This window comes from Gymnoscopelus microlampas (assembly GCF_963454915.1).
Source record: "Gymnoscopelus microlampas genome assembly, chromosome: 18".
Taxonomy (NCBI): domain Eukaryota; kingdom Metazoa; phylum Chordata; class Actinopteri; order Myctophiformes; family Myctophidae; genus Gymnoscopelus; species Gymnoscopelus microlampas.
This window is the reverse complement of record NC_139955.1, coordinates 31,751,964-31,769,541: the sequence shown is the minus strand read 5'-3', so window position 1 is coordinate 31,769,541 and position 17,578 is coordinate 31,751,964. Positions and strand designations below refer to the sequence as shown.

Here is a 17,578-nt window from a genome sequence, read left to right as displayed (position 1 = left end):
TTCTGTTACTGTGTCACAATATTATCTGCGTGTACTTTCACATTATTTGCCTGTTGCTGGTGTCAATAAATAGACTGTTAATTATGACTCAATTATAAACTGTTGGCACTGCTAACAAGTTAGTTGTATCCTGCAGGTACCACTGTACGTACAGTATGTGTACAGTATCTGTTTACTTTTCTAATAGAACACAAAGGCTGAGCCGTGAAAGGATGTTGGAATTGAATGCTTGTGTAAGCATTTCACTGTGCTAGAATGTGATGACATGTTCTTTTTTTTGTGTGTGAATGTGTGAAGTTCCGTATCACACTTACTGCACCACACAGACGCCCATAGGGACTGTTTTCTAATCATGTTTTTTTTTTTTGTCTAAATGTTATTTGTTTTCTTTCATTTTCAAACTGTATGTTCTGCATATTCAGTCACTGTATTGCTATAATAACATAATGATCGGAATAATCTCAAACTGATGACGTCATTACATTCTCAAATAATCAATGAGAATCATTGTCAAACGGCCAAAGTCAAGTTCAAGTCCTTAATTGATCATTGATTCCTCTCTTACCACCCCTCCTTATTGCCCTTTGTTCTTGATAAATTCCCCACTCACTATTTCTCTCTCTCCTTACGCCCTCCTTACCTCCCACACTCCCCCCCCCCCCCCCCCTTCCACTATTGCTCTCTGTCTCCCCCCCCTCCATTGCTCTTTCTCTCCATCCAGGAGAAGAGGATGCGTACGCTGATTCACAAGCCACTGTGTGCACTCCGTGAGCTCCTCGCGGGCCCTAGAAACCTGATCAGGAAAAGGCTGGACAAGGTATTGGACTACGAGCTCATAGAGGCCAGGTCTTCTCTGACCTATGATGAACAGGCTGTGGCCAACACGTACAGGTACTTCTGACAGGCAGAATACTTATTACAAATGCAAACAATAGTCAGCACTCACAAACATAGCCTTTTCAATGATATATTAACCCTTTAAGACCTGAGACCGATTTAAAAAAAAAAACAGTTTTCTGAACTGAAAACATGTTTCTGAAAAAAACATGTTGCTATCGTTGCTGTCGGCCAGAAAGTAACCTTATCACTGTATTTAAACTTTTTGTGTTTTTTCGTAAATTATCGCCCTACTTGATCATACTACAGCGTCAGGCAAAAGCATCAAAAGTCGCAGATCAGCAAGCTCGAGACACGGCACAAAGCGACGTGTGTTAAGCTTGTTGATTTGCTACTGTTGCTACTTTTTGAATCCTGAAAAGTAACTGTTTTGGACATATGAGGTTTACAACCGACAAATAGCAAAAATTTAAAATGTCACAGATGCTTTCCTTTCCGGTTTTAATGGGTTAAAGCGCACAGCAGTAGAAAAATCGTGAACATTTTTACAAATTACAAATATTTGAATATATATATTTTTATGTGCAAACATTTGTCATTTGTCAAATTTGCATTTGTCAAACATTTGACAAAATAATGTCTTCTAAATCCTAACAGTTTTTTGAAAAAAACATATGATATATCAGTGGTGCTCACACTTTTTCAAAATTATGTTTTTGGCCACCGACCCCCATCAAAATTTATTATTTTGACCCCCAGAAGCAAAGATTTTAGTTAAAAGTTTGCTTTAAAAAATATATATTCAAAGATTTGCACACATTTTCAAAAATAGATCTACAAGCTCATAGCGTGGCACCGTGCTATGAGCTTGTAGACCTGCTAATTTTGTATATCCAAAGTATAAAATAATGGTTGAAGTGGTTAAAATCTAAAATGACACAAATGCGTTCCCGGATTGAATGGGTTAAACACAAAATCCTAATACTGTACTTTTAGTTTTGGGGATAAGATGTGAAAGAAATTACTTTTTTTCCTCTCCTCTCCTCTCCTGGCACTACAGGACAATCAACACATTGCTTCTCAATGAGTTGCCTCAGTTCAATGGCCTGGCCCTTCAGATGATGTGGAGCACGCTGGGAACGTTCAGCTGTCTACACAGAGACCTGGCCACAGACATGGAGCAACTGTTTCAGAGCTTTGCACAGCAGGTACACAGTGCTTTGTAAAATATGACTGTACATATATACTTTGTGTGATTACAACATACACATGTATGTAATATTTGTGGTAGGGTTAATGTTCCAGCAGCTATAAAAAAAAAAATAGTTTAAAATGAAAAATGTAACCCCAGTGATGTCGCTGGGGTAAATCTTGACTTAGTCATTTTAGCAGCTAATCTCTGTTTTGTCCTTGTTTACGGCAAAACAGCGAACCTGACTACAAAATGTATGAATCCGGTTCATATAATGCCTGAGTTCTTCTTGGTTGTGTGCCGAAATAGCAGATCTACAAGCTCGCAATACATTGTGAGCTTGTAGGTCTGCTATTTTTGGTGCGCGACACCGGTGTCCAATTAAGTATAGTATATAATACTCCAACTAAGTAAAGACTGTATGAGTTTACCAGCCCAGCCCAGGCCGGTGCTGACCCGTGAAATGCATCATGGAAATTATCAGACACAGAAAGGCTGAAATAGACTGACGGGAAATGACTATCATGGGTGGGGTAGTATAAATATTAACTACTTAAACACTCTAGACTTAGTAAACTGGATCCGAGTTGGCTCTGTGCTTGGACCGCCTTTTTCCAGCTACACAAAATCTCTTGCGATGCGTTGTGAGATTGTAGATCTGCTATTTTGGTTCTGTCCAAGACATAGATGCAGCGGGTTCAAGTGGTTAAACAATGTGCTGAAATGTACATCAAAAGTGTGACGCATGTTTTATACTTTCTATCAATCTGTTCTTCCCCTCCATCTTTGGATCTCTTACCCCTCCCTCAATCTCTCTGAACCCCGATGTGCTTCTCTCTCTCTCTCCCCATGCAGCTGCCTCACAGCTCTCTGGAAAGCGGTGCATTCTGGGAGTGGGCGGAGTGTGCGGTGCTGGAGGGGGCGAGGCGGCTGGATACAGTGTGTCGGACTGTTCAGGAAACACTAAATGGCCCCATTGTGCAGGTTGGCTCACACAGACATAACTCAGTTATATTATAGCTGTATGGTGTCAGAGCTGTTGTTTGTTACTGATGTCTGCATGCTGTTGCTCTGGAACACGCATGCAGAGGGGTGTGTGTGTGTGTGTGTGTGTGTGTATGTACACACACACATGGGCTCACATATGGATATGCTTGCATATTGAACATGTGTGCCTCCCTCTCTTCACATTCTTGTCCACACAGCCCACATGTCTGCTGTCAGATAGTGAGCACATATCTGACAGTAAAGTATTTCACTCTGGATGTATCTACTCCTCTTTTAGACTATTCTTCATGGCTATAAAACCACCAGATCTTAAATCACACACAATCTTAGACAGTCTAGGCAGTGCATTCTTTCCTTGGTTCTAGTGATTGAGTCCCTGTGCTCATTTTCACCATTACTTACTTACAGTACTTACATGCCGCAACAACATTTCGCTGCCTGTACACTTGTATGAGTGACAAATAAAACTCTTGATACTTTTGATACTTCACACACAACCTGCATCTCAACGTGCAAATATATACAGTATATATGGATGGGACTGTTAAACGTTTAACCAGAACGTGTTTCACTAACCGTTTAGGACTAAAGAACCGAAATTAAGTCAAAATATTGTGTGCGCATATACTGTGCCCTATAAAAGCCTGAATTGTGTTATGTGGTCCCAAACTCCACCTATTTGGTTCTGCAAGTAGTTTAAAACAAACACCAAGAGTTGTTTGCTTTGAATTTTTTACCCATATTTGATGTTTACAGCAGCTTGTGCTGTGTGTTTAGTGACGCTCATATGCATAGGGTTAGGTTGATGATTAAACAAGAGAGATAACCAGCAGTGCTCTCCGGTCATTGACCATATTCACCGGACCCTGCAGCCATAAACTCAGACTTTGATATTGTAATGAATGATATCAACCAGATGACACAAAACTAAAATAATCATCTAAATATTATATTTGCCCTTCATAAAATATACTGTTGAATGGTCCACTTGTTACTATCTCTGAGTTAAATGAACACTCAGGATTTCGGCAGTGTATTTAACCTGCTTCTAGTACCTAGCCTTAAGGTGAGCCTTAAGGTGATGGCCTGCCGGTAATGTGCAAGTTATTTATTTAAAGCAACACGTCACCGTAGCTTGTATTTCTTGCTTGGCTGCATGTCAGTCTTTTCAAGTGGGTCACAATCCTTCAACTCGTCAGCCCGCTTATTGTGATTGTTTGCGTTTAGCCAAGTCATAACAACTGCGGTCAGCTGATTTCACAGGCTGAATAATGTGCTAAGTCATGAGCATGATTCATGAGCCACATCTTTCCATCCAGTGACAAGTGTGTGTAAAATTGGGTGTGAGAGGATTGTGGTTCTGTTGTTAGTCATACAGTAACTGCAGGAAGGTTTGAGCTATCTCTGAATAATTCTCATAACATGAAAGAATCCTGTTTCTAATATAGCATGTAGCTGGATAATAAAGTGTTATTAAACTAGGGCTGGGCAGTATGACTTCAAATCAATTTCACTATTTCAAACTTTTGCCTCGATTAACGAACAGAATCAGAATCAACATTATTGTCACATCACAGGTTTACAGGTGTAAAACAGTGGGTGAAATTAGTTTTTGAGCAAGCTCCATCTTTATTTTTTTCCATAAAAAAGGAAAGGGAAGAAGAGGGGGGGGGGCAGGGGGAAGAGCGATCAATCAATAAGAAACAAACAAATGATCTACATATTTTCACTGGAAGTAGCTGTGGTGAGACATAAGGTGCGGTACAACCTGCGGTAACGCTTATTAAAAAAAAGTGAAAGTAGAACATCTACAAGCTCACAATGCGTCACTATGCCACGCGTTGTGAGCTTGTAGATCGGCTATTTTCACAATTTTTTTCCACCATTGTACAACAAATGTTTTATATTTTTATATATATTTATATATAAGGTATATCAAACCCGCCAATTAAATTCTGTTCTGACTTACTTCCTTCATTCCTCTGCTCTCAGCCTCTGAGCCCGTCGTCCCAGCGTCGCCTGAAGCAGCTGACCCAGAAACACGGTTCTGGAAAGATCTACCAGGTGACCAGTGCCGTGGTGGGCAGCCGCGACCTAGACCTCAGCCTGGCCCGCGGGGAGCTGGTAGCCATCGTCAGTGAGGCTGACAGCCGAGGGGACAGAAGGAGATGGCTGGTGGACGCAGGGGGTGAGAGACCATAACCTATTGGTTGACGAACAGAGTCAGTACAAGGGGTTTTTAGAGGAGTGGTTTTCAAACTTTTAAGTGGTCAAGTCACACCGATTCACAGGGCACACTTTATTCATAAAATAGCACATTCATAACTTTTTGTATAGTTGTCTATATTGCAATAATAATCCAAAATCCCAAGGCTCACCTGGACTTGTCTCGTTGCACACTTAAACGGTGGCACACACCAATGTGACTCAGCATACCATTTGGGAACCACTGCTTTAGTCGTCAATTTCATACAGACAGCTGAAAGGATGACATAAGTAAAAAACTATAATGATCTCCTTGTTCTGTTCCCATGGGGTATTTACATACCAGAACTTACATATTCACATCCATCAACACCAATGTGGTTGTTGGATTTACATGTTGAGATGAGGGTGTAAGCAGGCAGACGGTTAGTGCTAAACCTATGACATGAGGATTTGACACCCACCTCCTGTCACTGGAGATGGTGGAAAAAGCTAATGACAGGATGCTACTGATTCCACTTTTCCAAAGAGTAGGTCAGTGGAGCCACCTGTTGGTAGACTGCTGTCATTGCCATTAAATTGCATAGCTGTAACTAATTACATGCTATTTGATGCGCATAGACTGTGCAACGGGTTCCTAACGCCAAATCAAATGGGTTCAGATCTGATCCATGTCTCCTGAGGAGGCGCGTCTGAAGCCTGTCCTGGACGGGAGACTCCAGACGTGAAAACAGATGATGACGATGATGATACTGTGTTTTTATGTATCTAAATACCAAGACACACTTCTAATACATGCAGATGTATACAGTACATAAATTGGATGCACATGTATTTGAATTTCTATATTTAAATATACTAACACAGAATGATACAAACTAAAATAATAAATAATAATAATAATCTATTTACCTTTCATAAAATGTATGTGTGAGTACACAGACTCAGGTTAGGTCAATGTCTGATTTATACTTGCACATCATGTCACACACTGAAAATAGCCGACTTACAAGTTCATTTTCTTGTATGACACCGTAGTGTAACTAACAATGAGTCAGGCTTAAGGGGCGAGTACCTCCGGCCAACGTTCACCACACGTCCTGTATTTCTTAGATTTTTTAGCCCCTTGGTCACTGAACTAAATATTGGACCCAATCGCCACAAGCCACACAATATTCCATAAAATGGCTTTTTTTAGAGAGACAAATCAGGAGAAAATCGACTTTATTATCGACCTTTCTCTGTCCCAGCAACACACTCTAGTGGGATCTTGCACCATAGAACGTTTGCGAGATTTTCCGCCAGATGCCGGCGCCCACTTAGGAGACCATTTGTAGGATTTTTGTACCATTTTGCCTCTAGTGGCTCCAATTGGGATGGTGTATCTTCATAAATGAATTGGTAGGAACAGGAACTCGTTTGGGTCCTCCCCTTTCTTAGTTCACTTTCTCCCGGGCGACAACACTACGTGTTTAGGGCAGTGGTGCTGAGAGAGAGATGTCCGGTCTCCTAAAGGGGTCTTGTTTCCTATTGTTTGTCTTTGTCCAGGCCCAAGGGGTTACGTTCCCGCCTCCAAGCTGGTTCGCTATCACCAGGCAACAGAAGACCCGCCCCCATCGCCCCACCTAAACCTGCCAGTGGGCGGGGCCAACATGAGGAGACATTCTACCCCAGAGAGCCAGTCGATGACAACCATGACCCTGCCCTGCTTCCAGGTAATTGACATTTGAGTGGTGGGCTACATTCTTCTTCTTGCTAATACAGCGAATTGAATTGAATGGAATTTAATTTAATTTAAGTGAGAGGAGGTTTAGACCTTAACACATTGGGAATACAACCATGGAGTGCCAAAACCATATATATATGTTTTTTGGGAAAAAAAAAAAACATTTTTTGAAGATTTAGACTTGAATCCACTTCCTGGTTAACTTATGACTTCAAAAGCCTGTGTCTCTGCTCCTGTGTACTTTTTTTTTTACAATGTTAATTTGACTATTTTCAACTGGCTGCAACTATGGAACGAATGTTTACCGAATGTTTTTAATTTGCTTGATTCAGATTTGCCGAGTCCCGTTGTAAAATACTCTACAAGCACCCAATGTATCAGTATCTTGTTTACAATATTCACTGTAGAGTTCCGTGGATGAATTACCGTTCGCAATTTTGTTTTTTATATGGCAGCGAAAGAAGTGCACTTGTTTTATTCCTCCATATGTGCGCAGTTTTTACAACAAAATGCATGACTTTTTAAATTACTTTAAAACAAGGCAGATATCCTGTACCGTTCAGAATGTTCCGTATTGGCATAGCAACTTCCTTGTTTGTGCAGGCAGTCACGGGGACTACATTTAGTTTTAATTGGGATATAATTTGCATGTTGCCATTTTTGGTAATCGTTTTATGAAGGCAATAAGCCACACAAGGCCATGTTTTTACATTGATTTTAGAACAGCTAAGGGGCATTGTTAGGCACAACGCTCCATGTTGTGCCTAACAATGCCCGTAGCTTTCTGAAATCATTGTAAACCATGGCCTCTTGGGGCTTATTGCTTGAATAAAACATTAATGATGGCCAAAGGGAAGTTTTGTTATTTTAGCAACCAAATTGTAGACAAAACAGCAATAGTAAGCAAGTCACAAACCCAAACTCAAATATATAACATACCTGAATGTAGATTTTATATTATATATAACGCACTGCCACCATGCTAAGTAAGATATTGTGACCGCTCAGTGTTTTAGAGGCACAGATGCCAGAAGAGATTTTCACATTTATTCAATATTTAAGAAAAATCTGTATATCAAAGGTTTTAAACCTGGAAACCGTGAACATGATGAATCATGACCATAAAACATTTAGATCATCATATGGTAGATTAAGGGGTATATGGTTTGATTTGTGGTAGATTGAGCGGTACATGGTTTAATCTGTGGTAGATTAAGGGGGACATGCTTTAATCTGTGGTAGATTAAGGGGTGCATATGCAGGGGTGCACATAACTGGTGCGCAGGTGCGCATGCGCACCCAAAATAAAAAATGCGCACCACATCAGGCGACGCGAGGCGCTTTTGCGCACCAACAGCTGGGACAGGAATTTCCAAGCTTTTATTTTTTAGCAAAACTAAAAAATAAAAGCCTGGAGATCGAGGCTAGGAATTTACTTCCTGAAGCCACACTCACAAAATCACTCTAAAGCACCCGTCGGCCCCATGTACAGCCATTAGGCACAGGGGTAGAGATATGACTCGCGTCGCCTCGCATCGCCTCGCATTGCCTCGCTGCGTGCACGCAGCCAGCAGCGGCTGTTAGAGGCACTCGTCACCGATGATGAACGCACCGTAATGGTGCAAAATATGCCGTGAACGTCCCAATCTGGCGGATAAAATCAGCGCAGCAGCACAGGGCACCAACCTTGGGGGCTTTATCTAACAGCGTGAGAAAAAAAAACGGCGAAAATCGGTAATTTAGAAGCAGAGCGTCCTTTTTTTCTCGCCCCCCCCCCCCCCCGTTGACAAAACTGTCCGGGCTGAAGCCCCCCCCCCCCCCCCGTTGACAAAACGGGACGGGCGCCATGCGCACCAAGTCACATGTCCAGGTGCTCTTCTGCGTACCAGACCTAAAAACTTATGTGCACCCCTGTGCATATGGTTTACTCTGTGCTAGATTGAGGGGTACATATGGTTTAATCTGTGGTAGATTGAGGGGTACACATGGTTTAATCTGTGGTAGATTAAGGGGTACATGGTTTAATCTGGGGTATATTAAGGGGTACATGGTTTAATCTGGGGTATATTAAGGGGTACATATGGTTCAATCTGTGGTAGATTGAGGGGTGCATGGTTTAATATATGGTAGCTTGAGGGTTACGTATTTTAATTTGTGATGGATTGAGGGGTATATGGTTTTATATGTGGTAGATGGAGGGGTGCATGATCTAATCTGTTTGAAGGGTACATCAATTACAAATTCAATCAATTTGAATTATATAGTGCCAAATGATAACAAGTTATGTCAAGCCACTTTACATGTGGTTTTATCTGTGGTAGATTGAAAGCTACAGTACATGGTTTAACTTGTAGTAGAATGAGGGGATTAATCTGTGGTAGATTGAGTTGTACGAACTCTTGTTTTATTTTTGTATTGTTTTATTGGATCTTGTTTAGTCGATACACTTATTTGTTTTAGCTCGTGCTCATTTGATTTTGCCATTTTTGTCTCATCTGTTTAAGAAAGTAGGTAGCTGATATATTGCACTTTTACCTTAGCGCTAGGTATACTCTTGGTTGCTTGTTTTTGCAGGAAATGTACTTAAAACTTCTGGTGATTAGTAGTTTTCGTTCCCTACCTATGTTGAATACACTTATTGTAAGTCGCTTTGGATAAAAGCGTCTGCTAAATGACTGTAATGTAATTGAGGGGTACATGCTGTACATGGTTTCATCTGTGGTAGACTGAGGGGAACATGGTTTCATCTGTGGTGCACTGAGGGGAACATGGTTTAACCTGTGGTAGACAGAGGGGAACATGGTTTAATCTGTGGTAGATTGAGGGGTACATACATGGTTTAATCAGTGGTAGAGTGAGGGGAACATGGTTTAACCTGTGGTAGAATGAGGGGAGCATGGTTTAACCTGTGGTAGGGAAACATTGTTAAATCTGTGGTAGAATGAGGGGTGCATGGCCCTCAGAAGTGCTCAGGTCTGGTGGGTGGAATACAGGTTGCAGGGAAATGATTCATTGACATGACAGTGTTGGCTCTCACACAAATCAATCAGTCCCATGCTCTGTTGCATGCATGTGCGTGTTTGTGTGTGTGGGGGTGGGGGGGGGGGTGAGTGAGTGTGTGAGTGTGTGTGTGAGTGTGTGTGTGTGTGTGTGTGTGTGTGTGTGTGTGTGTGTGTGTGTGTGTGTGTGTGTGTGTGTGTGTGTGTGTGTGTGTGTGTGTGTGTGTGTGTGTGTGTGTGTGTGTGTGTTTTAATGGGATGTGTAATAATTATGTCTTTAACCTTGTCGAGTAGATTACTGTGCCCAACGGTCAAGCCTTGTCATTAAATTATTCCATACTCAGCTCTTCATGCTTGAGCATCAATTACATTAGAAACACACGTGTGTGTGTGTGTGTGTGTGTGTGTGTGAGAAAGACCGTCTCGGTGCTTGTAAATAACCGATGCCTCAGTGTGTGTGTGTGTGTGAGGGTGTGTGTGTGTGGAGAGAGATGGCACACTTGTGACTTGTAGGTGAAGACATTTGAAAAAACAATAATAATACATTTCAAATCTGCACGCAAAATCTATCATTTTATGAAATTCAATTATATTTTATGATATATTAGATTGATTAGTTCGATTAACTGTTGTAAGATAAGAAATAGGAGATTGGAGGTGTCGACATGCATGCATGGTGTGTGCTGGCTACCCCATGGATTAAAGTTCTCAGTCATTTGGATTCCATAAGAGGCCAGCATGAATGATGTCTTGGAATCATGTCATGCACCGAACATAGGTTATTAGTTATATTAAGATTAAGGTGTATTTTAAGTGGTCAAACTAGCAATAGACTTACACTACGTTTATGTTCAGAAGCATTTTTCATAAACATGAATGGTCTCAGTTATTTCATAAAAGGTTAAAGCCAAGCTCAATCTGTGATTTTCCTCAACTAGTTGGCTGTACTCTATGTAGAACAGCAGCAACATAGGTTTAGAATAATAATACTTAAACAGCATTTTACATACTGTGTTAATTGTTTAGGAAACGGGCTCCTTTAATGCTGTTTCACAAATCCCAATCTCAAAAATGTGTTACATACCTGGTCATTCAGTGTTGGCAAGGGTGGCACATGTTATGGCTATCTGCCAACATTGGTCTCTTTTTCATCCTTCTCAAAAGGAGATTTTGAGAAGGATGTGCATTAGCACAAAATAGGACAATTCAACATTGACTCTTTGTTGAATCCAATACACACACGCACAATATTGAATAACATTGATTCAAGTTGTAGTCTGTTAGTGTTGCACACTTTTAGTGCAAGCCATAATGAGTTGATAATGTTATTTGTCATATAATTTCTACCAAATATGGTAGATAATTATCAAAGTATATAATACAGTGAAAGACCTATGACCCCAGTTGTTTAATTATTGTTGCCTTTAGTGTTTTAAATATAAAATGAAACACTTTCTATCCTGCTATCATACAAACAGCCACAGGCTATACTTTCTAAATCTGAGTTGGTTTTATACACACCAGCAGAGCGATATAGAATTTGTATTCCAAACGAAATAGGATTCTCACTAAGAAATACCAGGCTTTGCTTGTGTGGGTGTGTGTGTGTGTGTGTGTGTGTGTGGGGGGGGGGGGGGGGGGGGTGATATACATCTGTCCAGCCTGTAGAACTCTATGATTGTTCCAGTGGCCTTGGAGGCTGTCACCTCCATCAACCATGGCCCCGGCTCTCCTCGAATACACAGCTCCTGTTAGTCACTAATCATGAGCACACATGGCATCCAATCACACGCATATACAGTACACAGAACTCCCACACTGGCAGGTCCCTTCTCTGCAGCCATCCACACTGCTCCACTGATAATGTTTCCCCGAATGCACAAATCATTTATTGGCCAATAACCGTGCTCGCTAGATTTCTTGTCAGCAAAAGGCTAATGAAGCGCTAATTGGGAATAGTGTGAGGGCAGAGCTAATGCCATTGCTCCCGAGGCCACCCTTAGGAGGTGAGTAGATTGTTAATGACACTGACCAGCAGGCTAAACACTGCTATTAGCCCTGATGGACCACTCCACCACTCCGTCATATACTGTATTAATACATACAGTAGCTCAGCTCATTAATAAATCCTGTGAGTGTGTGTCTATGTCTACATTGTCCAGTTAACCCTTCCATAATGTGTTGGTGAGGTCTGCATTTGTCTTTGTGTACTTGTGCCTATGTGGCGTTGTGTACTGCTGTGTAAACTATGGCTGACAATCTCATAAGTCTTTAGTGTTTTGCACAAATGTGGTAGGTAGGCTTGGGCCAATTTTGGAGTATCAAGATACCTCAGTGATATTTTGGCAGTGATTCGATTCTACGATGCATCGGAATGTTCTATATTATTACTACACATGGCTAAATTTCAACATTGAATACAAGCAAACAAATACATATTATGAACTTCAAATGTCTTCAAATTAAACAAAATAATACAATAAACACAAAATACAATACAAAAAAATAGAAATAAGTGCATAGGCCTAGCCTATTGTGAAAATGTTTAATCCTCAAAAACAAAATGCAAATCCTTCTACAGTGCATTACAACTTTTACATGTGATCTGCTTGTAATACAAAAATAAGGTTTGCTCCTGATGATATCGCATATTACAGTATGATATAACATTTTGGATATCTTAGTGTGTTGACCTGCTCTGGTATATTATATGTTGATTTAATTTCAAATTAACATCACTCACCCCATCCTACCAATTCCATCCACCCTTGCCCCATCACCCATTTTGTCACCCTCACCCCTCCCCACCATACCTATCTCACATCTGCCCACCACCACCCCCTACACCTGGTGTTCCTTCACCCCCCCCCCCCACCTCCCTCTCTCCCTCCATCCCAGGTGGTGGCAGGCTACGACTTCTCCGCACGGGGGAATCACGAGGTGTCACTGAGGGCGGGCGAGCCTGTCAGGGTCCTGGAGCGCCACGACAAGCGGGGGAACCCCGAGTGGAACCTGGTGGAAACACGGGGAGGCCAAAGGGGCTACGTCCCCGCCAACTACCTGAGTGTCATGTCTGTCACGCCCACCCTAGCCACAGCGTGTGGAGCGTCGCCCACCAGCGCCTTCGCACCCTACCGCTAGGACGCACAGGTGGTCAAGGGCAAGGCGGGTCGATGCAGTTAATTGGTTTCAACACACGAAAGTGTTCCGAGAGAGACGGAGGCTGAAATCTCTGTAAAGCTATGATGTACAGAGTGGGAAATTGTATTTCCTGTATTTATAAAGGAGCATAGATCAAAAAATTACCAATGGGGTTGGTAAAAATGACCAATGGGTTGGTAGGGTTTCAGCGCAACACAAAACGAGGCTGAAAGCACCTTACTGCCAACCAGGAAGAAGAGAATGTAATGTCGGACATAAAAATAATGATCATGGGATTTTAACACACTAACCAGACACAGAAGCTGGACTGAAAGTACACTGCAAAAGGCTGTTCATTTGACCCCTATCAGTGCATTTTTACATTCTCCTCCAGTACAGTCTACAGGATGATGGTAGACCTACATCACATATCAACATGACTGTTAATACAAACAAACCCTCGAGCTAAGACTGAAGTATAAGGTTTTAACCTGAAGGAGATTGAACCCCAAATAACCGACTGACCGCTTCGGTCAGTCGTAACGGAATCCAAGAAGAGACGATGGAAGAGACATTTTAAAAGACAATAACTTTGTCGTGATTCTTCGCAGGAGGGAAGGAATAGTGTGTGTACAGTGTGTGTGTGTGGGGGGGTGTGCATGCATGCATGTGCGCTGAGCCAAGTATTATTCTAAGAGCTGCACCAATATGAAATGTGTGTGTGTGTGTGTGTGTGTGTGTCTGAAGTGCCGGTTCTGTCTGTAATATATTGTGCACCAACCTTTCTTCAGCACTGTTGAGAAGTGTGTGTGTGTGTGTTTACAAAGATTTTTCTAACTAAGCCAAGCAAGATGTCCCGAGGAGACTGACTCCTGGTGCCCACTGGCGTCGTCATCTCACCGTACAATGTCAGAAAGCGAGACAGAGGTGGTCAGGTGAAATGGCAGGAAGGATCGAGAGAGATCGTTAACATATCAAGCCCGATTCATACTTCGGTACACAACGAAAATAGCCGACCTACAAACTCATACTGTAGCTTATAGGTCTGCTATTTCCGGCGTGCGACAATCGTGCGACTGAGCATAAATTAGTCTTCGGAAGGGCTGATTGTGGCAGAGGAGGGAGAGGAGACAGGGGGAACGAGGTGGCAACAAAAATAGTGAGCGTAAAATGTCAGGCGGAGAGATAACGGAGAGAAAATAGGAGGACGGGAGGCAAAAGAAATGAAGATGGAGAGAGAGGAAGGCAAGAAATTGCAGACTCTGTCAATCTTGCTCTTGCTTTCCGCCTCTGCCTCTCGGCCTCTCTCCCTACTGTCTGCTCTGTTTCTCTTTTGTTGACTCTGCTTTTAACTACCCTAGTGTCCTTATTCTGTGTATGTTATTGTAAGCAAACTTCATATGAAGATAGCAGATCTCCAACCCGTTGTGAGCCTGTATATCAGCTATTTTCGATGAAGAGATTGGGTGTAGAGGGGAAAAAAGGATTGGGCCAAGGATGGACCCCTGGGGGAACCCATTCAAGTATATAGGATTTAAGTGGTTTAACAGAAAGAGAATTAATCTCTCCTGAACCTCCTTGTTACTGATGTGAACAGAAAACCATTGTCTCTATCTGACTCAAACTAGTTATTGGAAGTTATTCACAGATGATTCCCCAAGAGCCAACATGTAGCAATACGTCTCCTGATATCCTCAGAGACCTACAAACATTGACTGAAGTCTCCTATTCAGTTCCTTGCCTGGGAAAGATTATAGAGTCCCAGCAGTCCTCATATTGAAGCTTAGTTACTTGGCAAAAGGCAAAGGCAATAACTACTTTTGGTGTTTTAATGCTGCACTGGAGACTTTTCATGCATGGCGAATTTTGGCGGCCCCAAGTGGCAGCACGAAGTAACTGTTTTGATACTTGAGCCACTGGTCATACCAGACCACTGAAGCTTATTGCGGTAGATATATAGTATTTTAATCAGGGACAATGGGCTGATCTAATGCGTTTTCAATCCTTTATGCGATTTTTTTGAAAATTCATATATATTATGCTTAAAAAGTTAGCATAGTGCAGCTTTAAATGACAATAGCCATGACCAGGCTTGCATATCAATCAATAGACATTTATATCTATATAAGTGCTACATAACCATGTACTATCTACTTGTGTGCCAGGCTGCTAGCAATATTTTTGGTCAGGCAGAAGGTACATCTTTACCACCAATCGCTCCTCACTGTTACTGACTTTGTGGGGCAGGGTAGTTCATTAATGTGTTTGAAACAAAGGTGGGGACATAATTCAAATTGAGCATGAAGAACGAGGTCACATACTCAACCACGATGTTGTTCTCCATTCTGAGTCACTGAGTTTGCCATTTTTGTGGACTTTAGCTGTTTCAGCTAGAGGGGAGGTGAAGCTGAGTGCTGCATAAGCCATGTTACCAAACCAGTGACGACATAGTGTTACATAGCTGCCCCCCCCCTCCCCACACACACACACACCCACACACCCACAGCCGAGACAGCTTAGCTCCCACGTCCATCTGGACGTCAGCGCAGAGCAGGTGGAAGGCGGTGTGCGCATGAGAGTTTGAGAGTGCATGTATATAGGCATATTATTAAGTGTGTCTGCGTGCACGCACGCGCGTGTGCTGAATTTGAGCAGGGAAGCCAAGCTGCATTTAGCTGTTTCACCACTAGAGGGAGTAAAAGACCTTATTGTGTGTGTGTGTGTGTGTGTGTGTGTGTGTGTGTGTGTGTGTGTGTGTGTGTGTGTGTGTGTGTGTGTGTGTGTGTGTGTGTGTGTGTGTGTGTGTGTGTGTGTGTGAGAGAGAGAGAGAGAGTTCATGTCATGTGCAAGAGAGAACTTTCTTTACTTTTGTCAGTATTGGTGCTTACCTAACAAAACATAGTGAGCCTTGAAATAACACTGTATGTACATTCTAATTGATGTTCAAAATGATGTGATTTTGACCAGCAGATGTTGGTCCCATCTCAGCGTGTGCTACATTTAGCACAGTCATGTAACCTGCTGTCTAATTTGTTCTTAATAAGCTGTATACCATTTGTAAAATGTAATTTATTGCTTTTTAATTATGTAGTTATTTTTTATTTATTTGGTAGCCTGCTCATTTGTGACTGTTGCCAAAGATATTTAGAACCTTCAGACATGACGCAACACTTTACTCACACCCAATATATGCTACAGAATACAATACAAACAGTGAAAACAATAGTAATAATAAAAAGTGTTCTCACATTCTCTCCACTCTTTTTGAAAACACATCAACACATACACACCAAATGCCAAAACACAGGTGACGAATGAGACTCAGCGCAAATCGCTGCTGTTGTGATGTCGGACTAGAGTTGAGAGAGCGGGAGAGCCTATTTCACCCACATAATAACTTGGCCAATACAGGGTGCTTGTATGTTTGTCTGTGTGTTTAAATACGCGCGTGTGTGCGTGTGCGTGTGTGTACTGTATATATATCCCCACAAATTTCTCAAGGAGCTTACTGGGGAAAAGGGTGTGTACATTTTGGGCATCACTTCCTGTTGTCTGTCATGGGGTCAAAAGGGTCATATTAGTCTGCCTATTTGCCCTACAAGATCTCCTTCCACACAACTGATTAAAATTAATGATCAATGCTTATTATGAAGCACTGAAGTCACTCAACTCATTCACTGACAGAGGTAAAACATCATCTATAGCTGCCCTTGCCAGCGATTCCCAGCATTTCTACTAACCTTTGAAAAATCATAGTAATGTTTTTCTTCACAAAGTTCCACCCGCCAATCCCTTCAAAAAACGTAGTCTCGTAGAATCGCAGAAAAAAATGTATGCCGCCGCGATAGTCCAGTCCATAGTTGTGGGCAGTTGAGTGTGGGTTGTTTTCGCCAAAAAGTAACAAAGCAGAGAAAATTAGATTTTTCTAAATCCTTTAACATTAGAGCGGACAGGGCTGGGTTTGTTGTGATCACATTATTTCCGGGTCTACTGTTCTCCAGAGGTCATAGGGTCACTCATAGGTTGGCGAACAGCGCTCTCTAGCATCAACTATTAAAAACGCCACACTTCCACTGACGAGTACACTTGTCATTTGGCGGTGTGGACCTCAGGCCAACTGGCAGTCAATGAGTTAACAACCAAGCGCCATTAAATCCCCATTGCAGAGATTCCGGTGTCCCAGAGCCAGTAAGAATGAAACACAGGACAAGAGTTAGGCTGCTGCTAAGAACAAGTGTCAAGAGCCATTGACCATTCATTTGAATCCGCTGTGTGGAGGGAGATCTTGTAGGGAAGTAGGCAGACTAATATGACCCTTTCTGATTTCTGTCGGGTTGTTCCCACATTGTTGTTGACTGACGCGTATCACTCAATCTAATTGAATGACTGACAACAGGAAGTGATGCCCATAATTCCTCCAAGGCCTTTAGATGAGTTTTAACCTTTCCATTGCAGCAAACTCACAAAATT

At 42.0% G+C, this 17,578-nt stretch overlaps 1 protein-coding gene across 5 annotated transcripts in view; it reads left to right on the top strand.

Annotated features, from left to right (window-relative positions):
- Positions 1 to 16,191, top strand: part of arhgef37 (Rho guanine nucleotide exchange factor (GEF) 37) — a 31,829-nt gene extending 15,638 nt beyond the window's left edge. For 2 of the 5 annotated variants that reach the window (XM_084085569.1, XM_084085568.1), the window contains 6 exons: positions 722 to 891; positions 1,898 to 2,045; positions 2,885 to 3,013; positions 5,030 to 5,225; positions 6,791 to 6,957; positions 12,866 to 16,191. In XM_084085569.1, coding sequence (XP_083941695.1) covers positions 722 to 891; positions 1,898 to 2,045; positions 2,885 to 3,013; positions 5,030 to 5,225; positions 6,791 to 6,957; positions 12,866 to 13,108 — 1,053 coding nt within the window. In that variant the 3' untranslated portion in view covers positions 13,109 to 16,191. The remainder of the gene's footprint in view (positions 1 to 721; positions 892 to 1,897; positions 2,046 to 2,884; positions 3,014 to 5,029; positions 5,226 to 6,790; positions 6,958 to 12,865) is intronic. The other 3 variants (XR_014602818.1, XR_014602819.1, XR_014602820.1) reach the window with 3 other exon arrangements.
- Positions 16,192 to 17,578: the final 1,387 nt, after the last annotated feature.